General features: G+C 41.3%; 1 protein-coding gene across 9 annotated transcripts in view; it reads right to left on the reverse strand.

Annotated features, from left to right (window-relative positions):
• Positions 1–16,216, reverse strand: part of NBEA (neurobeachin) — a 919,734-nt gene that overhangs the window by 384,974 nt on the left and 518,544 nt on the right. For 5 of the 9 annotated variants that reach the window (XM_073613318.1, XM_073613319.1, XM_073613320.1 and 2 more), the window contains 2 exons: positions 15,684–15,839; positions 6,618–6,745 (listed from right to left, as the gene is read on the reverse strand). In XM_073613318.1, the coding sequence (XP_073469419.1) occupies positions 6,618–6,745; positions 15,684–15,839 (284 nt within the window). The remainder of the gene's footprint in view (positions 1–6,617; positions 6,746–15,683; positions 15,840–16,216) is intronic. The other 4 variants (XM_073613325.1, XM_073613326.1, XM_073613322.1 and 1 more) reach the window with 1 other exon arrangement.

Here is a 16,216-nt window from a genome sequence, read left to right on the forward strand (position 1 = left end):
TAGACCCTCAAACACAGTTATTGGTAATAACAGTGCTGTATTTTGGCCTAGGCCAACAAGGCCCAGGCCTAGGGCGGCACTTTGCACGGGAGGGGGGATGCCCCCCCCTACACAAAAAAAGCCCCCCCTCCTCCTCCTGAGTCAGTCCATTCACTCACTGCCGAGTCTGCTGGCTGCACCGTCTCTCATAGAGCAGAGCGTGTGCTCACAGTTTCCCCCTCCCCACAGACAGGAGAGCAGAGAGAGAACGGGTGAGCCTCCTGTGTTGTGTGATTTCAGCAGGTGGACATGGATTGGTCGGATTATGGCTTCAGCTGGCACGTTAGAAAAAGTCCTGCAAGTAGCATCTTTGGGGCAGTTTAGGAGCGGCATATATAGCGCTCCTCCACCGCCCCCCGCCCATTGAAATAAATGGGCACCGCTGCCAAAGCACCTGCAAAGCACTTTAGCAGCGGCGTTTTTCGGGTGCATTTAACTCTTTTTTTGGCCGGGGGGGGGGGTTAATAGCGCCCTAGAGCCCTGCTATCAGCCGAAAAGCGTTAATGCGGTCTTCTGGCAGTGTGAAAAGGGGTCTATATGTGGTTAACTTTTCATAGCTACCTATATGGCTAATGCTGCCTTCTGGCATATGAAGAAAAGTGTAATTTCTGATCATAGATCAGTCTGGATTTTATTACCCATCCTGCTAACTACATACTACATTAGCTCAGGTTCACACTGATGCGGGTTAGAAATCGTGTGAATTCAGCTGAACTTGCACAATTTTAAACTGGCAATGCATTTTGACTTGGGGGGGGGGGGGGGGTCAATTTGACAGACATCTGTGCAGGAAAGAGGTCTATAAAAATCGCACCATGAAGTTGCCAAAATGAGTGCAGGAACTACTTTTGGGAATCAGTGCAGCGCCGCAAAGTTGGTGTCGCACCAATTCGGACAGTGCCATTGCCAGCAATAGCCACCAATTTGGCATGCAATTTGACATGTCAAATCGCATGCCAAATCGGCCCGGTGTGAATGGGTGCTTAAAGAGGAACTGCTCACATAATTTGGTATGATTAGAATGCAATTGGAGACTCTTATTGGGCGCTGATCAGGCTGCATTGATGGGCACTGATGAGGCTGCATTGATGGGCACTGGTGAGGCTGCAATGATGGGCACTGGTGAGGCTGCCATGATGGGCACTGGTGAGGCTGCCATGATGGGCACTGGTGAGGCTGCCATGATGGGCACTGGTGAGGCTGCCATGATGGGCACTGGTGAGGCTGCCATGATGGGCACTGGTGAGGCTGCCTTGATGGGCACTGGTGAGGCTGCCTTGATGGGCACTGGTGAGGCTGCCTTGATGGGCACTGGTGAGGCTGCCTTGATGGGCACTGGTGAGGCTGCCTTGATGGGCACTGATGAGGCTGCCTTGATGGGCACTGATGAGGCTATCTTGATGGACACTTGGTACTTACTTTTAAAGTACAGAGAGGAAGAGGTGGGTCTCTAAGTGGAAAAGGTGGAGCCTAAAGAGGAAGGGGTGTGGTTTACAGATGACAGGGTAGGTCTTAAACAGGAAGGGGCATGACATTGACAGGAAGGGGTGAGTCATATTTTAATTAGGGGGTGCACAAGTTTAGTCAGGCCTAGGGCAGCACAAAACCTAAATACACCACTGGGTAATAATCTAACCTATCAATGTGAAACAAATCTGATGCTGTGTAGCTAGACCAGGACTGCCGAAGCACTGCTATCTTATTAGGTTAAAGTTTACACAATGCATTTTAAAAACATCACTTTAAAAATACCTTTAAATAGCAAGAAATATACAACTGTAGAAACCATACAGTTATATATATATATATATATATATATATATATATATATATATATATATAAATAAAACCACAGCTCCTTGACTTTTTCCATTTTTTGAAGCATAGTGCTGCTTAAGCTGGATGTAAAATAAAAAAAACGAGAAGTGATGCAAAAGTCCAGAATTTCTTTTCATATTAATTTTCTGAATATAACATAATGTTGGTATATTTATTCAGACATGGGGCTAGTCTGAAATAGTGTAATTTAAAGGTGAAGTATGGAGGCAGTTGAACTATAGAACATTTTGGGACATTTTAGATCCTGTTGCACTTTATATACGATATTAAACAGTAAAAATATAAATGTAACATTCGAGAACACAAACACATTCTTGGGAATAAATGTTAATCAGTGAAAAACCCGATATATTTTTACGGACAACACACTTTACATTAACGTCTCTGGTAACTGGCAGTGAGATATTGCCATTTTCTATACATCTTAATATCTACAGTTTGAAAATCCTCAGCAAGTGCTTGTTTTACTCAGATTGAGAAGATAGAGGCTGCTTCCTGTGCAGCAGATACTAATTGTAATCACACAAGAAAAACTTGTCTAACATTTTTGCCGAGTGGAGTAATGCTGAAGACAAACTTCCACCAAATGCACTCAGCCATTCAAGCGCATTAAACTGTAACGTCAGTCTCACAAAATGTGCACTTAAAAATAGCACAGTTCACATCATATGAATGCAGACACACGTGTATGATCACACCCATAAATTTCAGCCCAAGCTACAGTTAAATGACATTTTTTGGATTCCCAATTGTCATGCCACCCTGTCAAGAATCCTTTATTTAGCAGGATGAAAAGCAGATATAGCCTGACCCACTGACAAATTACATGTAGAATAAGTGTTTTATGCTGTAATATGTCTTTTTTCTGGACATAATAAGATAGGTGCTTAGGGAAGGGACTGGTATTTGCAATAAAAAATAACGACACTTATTCATAAATCACCTCTTATAGCTCAGTCTAAGCTCTGAAATTCTTTGGAAAGGGGAAAAGTTAACTTCAATACTGGAATTGATGGACTTGAGGAAAGAAGCACGCTATGCTCTACATTCTTCATAAAATGTTATGTATGAGGACACATATTAGGGCTAAAGCTTCCCTACTTTTCACAAACAAACATAGGGGGGAAAAAAAGCAACGTGGCATGTCTTTAAAGGAGACTGAACTGAGAAATCAAGGCTGACATTTCTAACCTCTCCCTTCTAAAAATACTAGTCTCCTGGCTGTCATAGTCTCATGGCTTCAGCAATTTGAGTCAATTTCCCCGAACAAGCAATAAACATTTCCATTGCACACCATATGGGTATCAAACCATTGCATGGGTTGTGTAAAGATAAATGGCAGCATTGTATATAACATTAATAGAAAGTTCATAGAAAATGTCATCACAATGCAATAAAGTTAGATTTGTCTACAAGAAGTATACTATGCTGGTGATTCAGCTGACTCAGAATAAGGATGCAGGTTTGATACTCTGAACCACTTTCCTGACATGCATTCTTTTTTAGGGTCAGTATATTTGAAAGTATTACTGTCACAAATAGCCAGGTAAATAACATTTGTAGGAGGAGGTCAGCAATGGTGGTCTGAATTTTCTCTCATCACAGTAGTAGTAGTAGCCCTTTCTGTCCTAGCTCCAGAAAAGAATGATTCAGGTTAAAAATATTAAGCTGACACTTTAAAGTGGAAGTAAAGGCAAAACTAAGGCCAGCCATACACCTTTGAAATCTTGCCTGGTTCTTCAGGAACTGGCTGAGATTGGAACAATGTATGGGAAGGCCGAATGTACCCAAGTTGATTGATCAACTTGGGCACAACCAGCCTGCCGGATTTTACACACGATTATCGCTAGCAGCTGGTATAGCCACTAGCAATAATCACTGCCTTCTCCCAGACCTGCAGAACCCACCCTCCCCCACCAGGAGAATACAATGGCTCCAAGGGAGGGATCAACACTGTCTGCTCGTGGTTGCAGGAAATAAATTTGCTCCGTGTATGGCCTGCCTAATTCTAAACCTACTCCAACCCACATTCTAAGCCTAATCTATCTAACCCTGTAAAAAAAAAAAAAAAAATTGCTATACTTACCTATTCTGAAGCCGGTCCGGTCTGGAGAAAGCCAACAATGGCTTGGAAATGTCTGGGAAGTGACCAGACCCATAGACTTAAGCCACGGGCCGAATGTCGGGAGACAACAGCGGGTAAAAAAAAAAAAAAAAAGGCCAACATTCTGCCAACAAGTCAGCCGCCGTACATGCTGGTAAACCAGCAGCCGACCGACTCCCGATCAGCGCTCTCAGCGAATGGCAGGGAACACTGATTGGAGTATTCTGGCAGGAGGGCGTCCCCCTGTCAGATCACAACAGCTCAGCGGGATAGATTGCTGAACTAACATAGCATGGTTAATACAGCGGCTCTGACCAGAGCTGTCAGTTTTTTCGTGCAATCCGCTGGAGCCGCTGTCTCCGGTTGGAGCCGCTGTACTCACTATGCAAAGTTAGTACAGCGACCTCCCCCACTGAGCTGTTGTGTTCTGACAGAGGGAAACCCCCCCCGCCAGAATACTCCGATCAGCGATCTCCACCACTGGCAGAGAGCGCTGATCGGGAGTCGGTCGGCTGCTGGTTTTCCAGCATGAATGTCTGACAGAAGCCGGCCAAACAGCCAACTTCTGTCGGGGAGACCGGCATACACACAAGCCGAATGTTGGCAAATTTTGTTTGAACCGACAAATATGTCTCCGGACATTCGGCCCATGTGTACCCCCACTGTTCGAATACAATACCGCAGCTGGGAGGATTCCCCCATCCACCTCAAATGTGTGAATTGGTTTGTTTTTTTCATTTAGCCCACTGGCTGAAAAAATAAAATAAAATAAACCAGCTTTAAAAAGTCAGCAGCAGCATGCATGATATATAGTAGTACAGTCTATTAGTAGGACAAAGGAAAGGAAGACACTTGGACCATGTCAGCCGCCACCATCAGTGTCAAATGTAAGTCAGGCATCAAAAGCAACTGTAACCTGCTAACCCCTTTCCTATATCACTCCGCCAAGGGCCAGCCTCAGCCCTGAACTTTCATGTCTGGAGCCATGGCACTTGTTGTGATGACTTTGCATGCATTCAAATAAGAGAAAAAAAAAATATCCCCACTCTGCTCCTAGGATCGCCTGCTGAACTGATGGGGCCCTGGGATTTAATTTTACTTGCTGGGAGCTGCGACGTGTTGGATTAAGGCACTCAATGGAAATTAAAAGGTTCCCTTCTCTGCCCCCCTACATGCCATATCAGCAGCTACACACAAACACACACAAACTACCCAACAGCTGTTAGGTACAATAAACCGTTTGAACAGACTTGCTATAAACACAATTGTTTTGCTATCATTACATTTCCCCACTTTTGTCATGACTCCTGTACAGATCAACCCATGCTGGGTCTAAAGTAGGGGTCGACCGATATATCTGCGTTTTTTAATTAATCGGCTCTCACTTTAAGCTCTCAGTTTAACCATTTAAAGACTAAATCTTTTCTGACACTTGTTGCTTACAAGTAAAAATCCTGTATTTTCTGCTAGAAATTCACTGAGAACCCCCAAACATTATATATATATATATATTTTTTTAGCAGAGACCCTACGGAATAAAATAGCGGTTGTTGCAATATTTTATGTCACACGGTATTTGCGCAGCGGTCTTTCAAACGCAATTTTTTAAAAAAAAATACACTAATGAATTAAAAAAAAAACTAAGCAGTAAAGTTAGCCTATTTTTTTTGGTCCAAAAGTTTTGATTATTTGTTTTTGTGTATTTAATATTTAAGATATAGTTTTTTTTTTTTTATCTAAATTATACATACAAGTGAACTGATTGGAGGTTTGTTTTGTTTAATAAATGTTTAAATGTAAAAAAATTTCTGTATCACTTATTACTTAAGGTTGCTTTCACACTGGAGCGGGCATGTGTTGACGGTAAAACACTGCTAGTTTTAGCGGCACTTCATCGTTATTTTAGCGGCGCCATTCGGCTGCTAGCGGGGCGCTTATAACCCAGCTAGCGGCCGAGGAAGGGGTTAAATGCGCCGCTGCTAAATTGCTTTGCTGGTGCTTCGGCAGCGATGTGCATTCATTTCAATGGGCAGGAGTGGTGGAGCAGCGGTATACACCGCTCCAAAGATGCTGCTTGCAGGACTTTTTTTTAACATCCTGCCAGCGCATCGCCTCAGTGTGAAAGCACTCGGGCTTTCACACTGAGACTGCAGGGGAGCCGTTTTGCAGGCATTTTTCAGGCCCTTTTTTTTAGCCCAAAAGCTTCTGAAAAACGCCCCAGTGTGAAAGGGTCTAACTGTTAGATTTTATGATATGAAGGGAAAAAAAAAAAAAAAAGGCTAACATATCGGCCCAAAAAAATCGGCATCATATATCGGCCATCGCAATTTCTAAATATCGGCATCGGCATCTGCCAGAGAAAAACCCATATCGGTCGACCTCTAGTCTAAAGCAAGAATTATCAATGTACTGTATACACTGCTAGGGTTCACACATAACTATGAAGGAATAGTACTGTCCCCATCTCATTTCATATAAATACATCATTTACCGGCACACAGAAAAACAAATCTGAAAATACGAGCCGGGTCATTTCTTTTAAGGGCATGTGAGGTTTTCTAAATAAAATTAAATTGCTGTCCTATAAAACATTAAATTAATATCCTTGTACAGACTATAAGGTTTTGGTGTTTACCTTCAATCAGCAGCTCTTGTCCATGGCTACCGAGGAGTGTCCGGGACAGGAAAGGAGCAAAATCAACAAAGATTTCTCGCAGGAGAGGAGCAACCTTTTCTAGTGCTCGTTCTAATTTGGCAGTGATACTGTAGATAAAAAGCACAAACAAAATGGTCAGACACACAAAAGAATCAGACAGCTTTAAGTGTGTGTGTGTGTGTGTGTGTGTGTGTGTGTGTGTGTGTGTGTGTGTGTAACCACTTGAAGACCAGGCCTTCTTCTGACACTTTTTGTTTCACAATTTGTTGCTAGAAATTTACTTTGAACCTCCAAACATTAACATTTCTTTTAGCAGAGGCCCTAAAGAATAAAATGGTGGGTTTTGCAATTATTTTTCTTTCATGGTATTTGCACAGTGGTTGTTTAAATGCGAATTTTTGGAAAAAATACACTTCAATGAATTTTAACCACTTCAGCCCCGGAAGGATTTACCCCCTTCCTGACCAAGCCCTTTTTTGCGATACGGCATTGCGACGCTTTAACTGACAATTGCTCGCTCGTGCAATGTTATACCCTAACAAAATTGACGTCCTTTTTTTCCCACAAATAGAGCTTTCTTTTGGTGGTATTTGATCACCTCTGTGGTTTTTATTTCTGCGCTATAAACAAAAAAAGAGTGAACATTTTGAAAAAAAAAGCTATATTTTTTACTTTTTGCTATAATACATATCCCAAGAAAATATAAAAAAACAAAATTCTACCTCAGTTTAGGCCGATATGTATTCTTCTACATATCTTTGGTAAAAAAAAAAAAAAAAAAAAAAAAACGCAATAAGCGTATTTTGATTGGTTTGCGCAGAAGTTATCGCATTTACAAAATAGGGGATAGATTTATGGCATTTTTATTATTAATTTTTTTTTTTTACTAGTAATGGCGGCAATCTGCAATTTTTATCGTGACTGTGACATTGTGGCGGACAGATCAGACACTATTTTAGGACCATTGACATTTATACAGCGATCAGTGCTACAAAATGCACTGATTACTGTGTAAATGTCACTGGCAGGGAAGGGGTTAAACACTAGGGGGCGATCAAGGGGTTAAGTGTGTTCCCTCAGTGTGTTATAACTGTAGGGGGGATGGGCTCACTAGAACATGACGGAGTTCACTGCTCCCGATCACAGGGAACAGTAGATCCCCGTCATGTTGCTAGGCAGAACAGGGAAATGCTTTGTTTACATAGGCATCTCCGCGTTCTGCCACTCTATGTCACGATTGCGGGCCACTGGCAGACATAGAGTCCGCTGGACCCACGGGCAGGCTCCCGATGACGCAGTGACGTAAGAGTACATCGTTTTGCGTACCCGTGCCACTTTGCCGACATATATCGGCGTGAGCCCATCGGCAAGTGGTTAATGCACACAAACACAAATACCCCATTTTTTGGTATAATATAAAAGATGATGTTACACCACGTAAATAGATACGCAACATGTCCCACTTTAAAGAGAGGAGAGAAGAGATCCCCGATGCTGCATATTCACGCGATTAGTACGATGATTGGAAGTACAACCTCAGCCTGGGCTCCCGCCAGGCCATGCCCACAATGCATTTAGCTCCCCCCTTCCCTCCCAGAGCTTAGTCATGGGGATGTTCCGCTTTAAAATTGTGCAGACTCATGGAATGGCGATAAACTACAATATTTAAAAATCTTCATAGGGAACGCCTTAAAGCCTTTACAGGTTACCAGTTTAGAGTTACAGAGGAGGTCCAGTGCTAGAATTATTGCTCTCGCTCTGACATTCGTGGCAATACCTCACGTGTGGTGCATTTTTGCAGTGTGCATTATCCTGCTGAAAGAAACCACTGCCATCAGAGAATAACGTTTCTATGAAGGGGTGTACGTGGTAAGCAACCAAGTTTAGGTAGGTGGTACAAGTCAAGTAACATCCACATGAATGGTAGGACCCAAGGTTTCCTAGCAGGACCCAAGGTTTCCCTGCCCCTGACAGCTTGCATTCTTCCCATACTGCATCTTGGTACCATTTTTTCCCCAAGTAAGCAATGCACACACATCTGGTCATCCACATGATGTAAAAAGAAAATGTGATTCATCAGAGAAGGCCACCTTCTTCCACTGAGAGAAAATCACCATACAATAGTTTCAAAAAACTATTAGATAAGCACCTGAACAACCGCAACATACAGGGATATACAATGTAATACTGACATATAATCACACACTTAGGTTGGACTTGATGGACCTCACCTACTATGTAACTATATAACCCTGCACTCCTGGAGAAATGAAATCCTATCCCCTAATCAAAACACAAATCAAAATATCTGCTAGGCACCATCCTGACTCAACCCCTTGTAGGTGTAGTCAGTAAAATTAGTGAAGAGAGTTCGATAAAGTGCCACGCTAAATTATCCAAAAAGGTGTGGTACGGATAAACAAATCTATAAACACACAAAAACTGCTTTTGATCCATAATAAACAATAAGATATTTTTTTTTTTCAGTAAAAACCATAAAGTGTCCTTATTTTTTATGGTGTCATCTAAAAATATACCCCGCGGCTTCAGATGGCCATACAAAGTGGATACAGCTAGGTACTCAAAGTTCTCAAAGTGGACTAAAACATCCGGAGCGTGATTTAATATCCCTGTAGCGGACCTGAACTTGCAAGTTTCTAAAGTGACTTACACCCACTTAAAACCACTTACACTTTTCACACTTCTGTTAAACCAGAAACAGCTCCCCTTCCAACCTGTTATTGAGATCTGTTATATCTAGAGGCCAATGTCAGCTAAACATTCCCAGGGAACTGGGCTCCACAGCAGACGCATCTCAACACTTGTGCAATAAGTCTGGAGCATGATCACTACATGAGAGCCAATACTGCTGATGAGAATAAGCCAGAGACATTAAGCAGAGAAACAAAAAAACTCAAAAAAAGGGCCTTCTCATTTCAGTCAAATATCTGTTTAATATAATTCACCTAATTTCATTAGTGCTAAATATTTTCTTTACATAATTAATTTGAACAATGAACTCTACTGAGTTACAATTCTTAATAGTGTGTTAATATGGTGTCATCTGAATTGATCGAGATAATGGTCTTAGCACATAGAGGGTGAGGAGAACAATGATTGAGTTTGACTCATGTGTTTCGTTTTATTAAGGTTGAACAGTGTGACCCATGGTTTTGGCTCTCACCAAACCAGCAGCAGAGACTAATCAAGAATAAATTCCAGATTTCTATAAGCAGCTGCAGAAAAACGTGAAACCGCAGTTTAAAGGAAAACTCCACTGTTTTTTTTTTTTTTTTTTCAATTCATATCACATTGATTGCTTTTATAAAATTCTAAAGTTAATGTTATTAAAAGGACATTTGCATTTTAACTAGGAGCCAGCCATAATTTTTTAAATTGCTAAAAAGTGAGATTTCTTTATCTTGAAACTGTATTTAATCTATAGGCAGAATTTGCCAGAATTCTCATTCTGTAACTGACCTAGTGCCTTAGAGACGTCCACACAGAGCCCGTGGTCAAATTCCTGGAAGCTTGTTCCATGGAATATGGCTTTATTTTTAATAAAATACTTTACATATCTAGACATCTACTAAGTGATCAGACCATAAGAGGACATGATGCACTCACATGACTCCTAATGATATTTTTGGTGTCAGAATATGAATAAACAGAATCTCTATGTATTGGGTTAATTAAGAATTAACACTTCTTGTAGAACTTCTGTTATTTTAAAACATTTCTTATGGCAGTGCAGTTTAAATCTAGAAATATAATTTATGAAAACCTTTTTTTCCTCACCAAGGAGGTCTTTTATGCAAATTAGCCAATCTCCTAAGCCAGACAACTAAAATAAGTTGTTATATGTGTCCCCTATGCTTTAAGACCATTGGGAACCCTGCCTTGTCTTTGCCTGCTCCCACCGCTGACAGCTACAACATGCTGGGGAGGGAAGGTGGCTATACACTGCTCCAGTTATTTTCAGTTTTTCGCTGTGTATGTAACGGTTACAGGTGTATAGACCCAATAAGTAGTATTTTATATTGAATTTCATTGGGCTCAGTTTAGAAGTCCATAGAACTTAGCACAGTTTGTAAAGACTTTACTGAAAGTGTTATTGCAATATATATATAGCGTTATTGTAACGGCAACGAAGCAAACTGCATTCCATAAAACAAAAACACACCTCAAACGGTAAGATCAAAATGTGTAGGTAACATTAGATCACTTAGAAATAAACACGCCTTTAGGTCAGGCGGTATAAGGAGCCATTAAAAAAAATCTCTCCCATTCCACTTGGTCCAGCATTGCATTTTTTTTCCTAGTCCAAGCTCACTTAGGGGACTCAGGGTACCGATTTGCTGGCACAGGTGCAGTGATGACATATTCATTGTTAATAGAAACTGCATATCAATAGAGTACTATCTGTCATTTTGCTAGCTTTTCAGGCTACACATGTGAAAATTCACCCAAGAAAATAAACTAAAGCTTTCCCGAAAGGAGGCGGCTACCACTGCCATTTGGCAAATGTTATTTAACTGGTTATTGTACAAACATGTTTGTTTCAATACTTCATAGACTGCTAAACCCAAAAAGCATAAAGAGAAGTTCTTCTGATTTTTTCTGGTATACATTCTTGCTCCGCATGAGAGTTTTTTTCCCCAGTAAAAAGAGTGATAGTTACTCAACACAGGAAGTCCTAAAGGATGGGGACAGGAACACTGCTGTAGCCCTGGCATAGAGGATTCCCAGACATACTGGCCTGAACTGAAAGCAGAGTCCCATGCTAACTGGAACACAGATAGGTAGTCACTGCCAACTGCAGGACTGTTGCGGTGAGAATACGGGTCCTTTCACACGGGCGGGCCGCCCGGCGGACTCAGTTTTGCTCAGCGGGGGATCGATCCGCTGATCACCGCTGAGCAGGCGGATGACAGGTTCGTCCCCGTTCACTGTGCTGAGATGGACCTGTCCGAGCACCGCTCTCCTCAATGGAGAGATCGGATGAAAAAGGACCGCCTGTCTGTTTTCATCCGATCCGCCAGACGGATGGAAAATAGGGTCACCATCCATCTGGGTTTTGTGGACAGGATTGGATCGGATAGCAGCGGGTGTCAGCGGACATGTAACCACTGGCATCCGCTGCTCCATAGAGGTGAATGGAGTGTTAGATCAGGTCAACCTCAAAAACTGACAGGCAGACCTGATCAGAAGGCCTGTGTGAAAAGGGCCTACCAGTTTACTTAGTGAACTGGGAAAACCTGACTGAATGGAAAGATTTCCAAGATTTCAGTATCCCGTCTAAAAATACCAGAAGCGCTGATAGCAGAAAAATCTTCCAAGCAAACTGAAAACATCAGAACTAAAAGGAATCTTGTTCATTCTCCTGAGGACACTAATGCCACGTACACACGGTCGGAATTTCTGACAACAAATGTTCGATGTGAGCTTGTTGTGGGAAATTTCGACCGTGTGTAGGCTCCATCGGACATTTCCGACAACAAAAATTTGAGAGCTGGTTCTCAAATTTTCCGGCAACAAAATTCGTTGTCAGAAATTCCGATCGTGTGTACACAATTCCAACACACAAAATTCCACGCATGCTCGGAATCAAGGAGAAGAGCCGCACTGGCTATTGAACCTCATTTTTCTCGGCTCATCGTACGTGTTGTACATCACCGTGTTCTTGACGTTCGGAATTTCCAACAACATTTGTGCGACCGTGTGTATGCAAGACAAGTTTGAGCCAACATCCGTCGGAAATAAGTTCAGGATTTTGTTGTCGGAATGTCCGATTGTGCGTACGTGGCATAAGCAAAAATGTACGTGTCTAGTGTGTCTTTTTCCTGTAGGCAGCAGTTCAAGCTATGTCCATTTATTGGGAAATTGAGAAATCAAGTATTTTAAATGCTCTCTTTATTTGATTTTTATTGACTTGCAACATGCCTTTGAATTTACTAAACAATTTTACTATTTTAGGAAATGTAATGTCCCTAACACAACCCCTTCCCCTCCTTGCATGTAAGAGCTTTCTCCTTTTTTGAGAGTGTGTAGTTACACTCTGTGCTGGCCCAGCTCCTCTGTCTCTCCCTTCACCTTCCTACATAACCTTTTATGTACCTGCTTAGGGAGGAGCAAAATGAAGCTGGAAGCAACAGCCACTTCCGGTTTCAGTACTGTGTTTCCTTGGCTGTTACAGTCAGGGAAGCAACTGATCTAATAGATCTTTGTTTGATCAGCTGTCTTGGAGGGCACAGGAAAGATCAGGGTCTAACAAACCACTAATCTTTTCATAAAAAGTACCTGTCACTGCCCAAAGTGATCACAAGGGATCTTGTTCAAACCTTGTAATAGCAATAAAGTTAAATAACATAAAGAAAAGTGTAAAAAAAACAAACATTTGAAGCATCCCCATCCTCCTTTGCTCATGCACAAATGCAGACGTGCACATGGGTCTAGCATACATACACTATATTACCAAAAGTATTGGGACGTCTGCCTTTACACATACATGAACTTTAATGGCATCCCAGTCTTGGTCCATAGGGTTCAATATTGCGTTGGCCCACCCTTTGCAGCTATAACAGCTTCAGCTCTTGTGGGAAGGCTGTCCACAAGGTTTAGGAGTGTGTCTATGGAAATGTTTGACCATTCTTCCAGAAGCACATTTGTGAGGTCAGGCGCTGATATGGACGAGAAGGCCTGGCTCGCAGTCTCCACTCTAATGCATCCCAAAGATGTTCTATTGGGTAGATGTCAGGACTCTGTGCAGGCGAGTCAAGTTCCTTCAGCCAAAACTCACTCATCCATATCTTTATGGACTTTGTTTGTGCATTGGTGTGCAGTCATGTTGGAACAGGAAGGGGCCATCCCCAAACGGTTCCCACAAAGTTGGGAGCATGAAATTGTACAACATTTCTTGGTTTGCTGACGCCTTAAGAGTTCCCTTCACCAGAACTAAGGGGCTAAGCCCAACCCCTAAAAAGCAACCCCACACCATACACCATAATCTCCCCTCCACCAAATGATTTGGACCAGTGCACAAAGCAAGGTCCATAAAGACATGGATGAGCGAGTTTGTGGTGCAGGAACTTGACTGACCTCAACCATATAGAACACTTTTGGGATGAATTAGAGCGGAGACTGAGAGCCAGGCCTTCTCGTCCACATTAGTGCCTGACCTCACAAATGCGCTTCTGGAAGAATGGTCAAACATTCCCATAGACACACTCCTAAACCTTGTGGACAGCCTTCCCAGAAGAGTTGAAGCTGTTAAAGCTGCAAAGGGTGGGCCAACTCAATATTGAACCCTACGGACTAAGACTGGGATACCATTAAAGTTCATATGAGTGTAAAGGCAGGCGTCCCATTACTTTTGGTAATATAGTGTATATCAACAGTGATTGCACTACACGTGAGGTATTGCCACGAATATCAGAGTGAGAGCAATCATTCTAGTGCCATAGCTCACGTTTAACTCTAAACTGATAACCTGTAAAGGCTTTCAAAGGACAATTTTAGGTACTGTAGTTTTTTCACAGTTCATTTCGGAAGCGTGAGCAATTTTTAATTTTGACATGGTTGATTTTTATTTACACGGTGCAACATCATCTTTGATACGTTACCAAAAAAGTGGTTAATATATATTGTACTCTAAAATTCATGTAAGCGTATTTTTAACTGAAAATTTGAGTTTGATATATGACTACACAAATCTTGTGCCAAAAAAATAACTCTTGCAATAACCACCATTTTGTTCTCCACTGCCTCTGCTCTTAGAAAATCTATATCGTTTGGGGCTTCTAAGTAATTTTCTACAAAATAAAAATGTTGATTTTTAACATGTATGTGAAAAATGTCAAAACTGCCCCTGATGACAAGTGGTCAATATAGAGTAAAGTAAAAAAAAGAAAAAAAAAAGGAATAAAAAGGCAGCCAAAAATAAAGGAACATATTCAGACAGAATAATGCACATAGATTATTTTGAAGATTAAACAGGTGATTTTTTTTGTGTGATTAGCAGTCTGGAAACTCATAAAACTGGTCATGTACATAATTAATTATTCAATGTCTACACATGTTGTCGTGTTACTAAAATAGAAGGAACACACAGGCAAATTTAATTTTAATTATAAGACAAGCTGTTATCAGCAGTCAACAATAACATAAGCGAACATATGTTTCTATGTAACAGAAACAAAACATAAGAATTAAAAAAAAACCCAGACCTTCATTCTTTCAAAGGGCCCCATAATAAATTGGAAACTACAAAGTATTCACCCTACATTTCTGGCCAAATCAAATCACATTCCAAGAATCTACCTGCAAAAATCAGACAGGTCCTTACACAAATGTGGCTAAAGACTTCAGATGATGGTCAGACATGCAGGCATGATTTATGAATAAATATGAATGCTCAGGTCACTCAAGAGGTGCATGTTTATGCAATGAAGAAGGAAAGAGGAAGTATTAAATGTAAGGTCTAAATGTGCATGTTTATTACACCATTTGCTTCTAGATTCTGGGTCAAAAAATAAAAAAATAATAAAAGTACAGTGTCTGACTTGACCTGCAAAACATACAATACCAGCTTCTCGTATCAGGCTGACAACTATGGTGCCAGTTAATTTACAATGCCAGCCTGTGATATCTGTAAAAGTAAAATGCAGACCCCTGGCAAGGAAAACCATTATTAAATCTTCTGGTGTCAAAATAACGACTAAGACCCTACGAAAATCCCAACAGTTGTCACATGAACAAGTGTCCTTTTTGGAAGATTTGCCACTTCAACAGGAATAGAGGTGAACTTAAAATTTTGGATTTAACCTTATTTTTATTCCCGATGACATTAGTGATCAGGACAATTAGACAGGGACACAGACAGTAATAGAAAACGGACAGGAGTTCTAATCCCAAAAAACAAAGAAGAATGGTTTCCTTTAATTATCCTTAAAGTGTTACTAAACCCAGGACCATGCATTCACTATATCTGGTCTCCCACAGTACATGGAAATGCAATTATTTTAGAAAATATAAACTGCTAGATACCTTTTCTCATCAGTAGTTACAGCAGTCTTGTGACTTCTATCAGTGTCCAGCCAAAGCTTGTAGGAGGAGTTTTCTGACTGTCCTATGAGACTGCAAGACCCCTGACCCTCTGTCTGGACAGTGCTGATTGGCCCTGTGCTGATCACATGCACCTTCCTAAGAAAAATAAAAAAAAAACCTCTCTAGCAATATACACCAAACTGAGCATGTGCAGCCTGACTCCATAGACACTGTGTTATCAGGAAATTATTAGGAGACAGTGGGAGAAGGGGAGGATCAGAGAACACAGGATTTTATACAATGCAGGGGATTAACCCCTTAGGTTCCACAGTGAGAATAACAAGCATGCTTTACTGCATATACAGACTGATTTTACTGTTGTGGGTTTAGTAACACTTTAAAAGGGTTAATTCATCTTTTCAGAAAAAAATGAAAACGTAAACATCCCACACTCTCCCTCCATCCCTGCTTTACTTTTCCTTGTGAGTGATGAGCTGTCAGTGCCCACGCAGCCGATGTAGCAGTCTGGGGAT

This window comes from Aquarana catesbeiana, linkage group LG02, assembly GCF_042186555.1.
Source record: "Aquarana catesbeiana isolate 2022-GZ linkage group LG02, ASM4218655v1, whole genome shotgun sequence".
Classification (NCBI taxonomy): domain Eukaryota; kingdom Metazoa; phylum Chordata; class Amphibia; order Anura; family Ranidae; genus Aquarana; species Aquarana catesbeiana.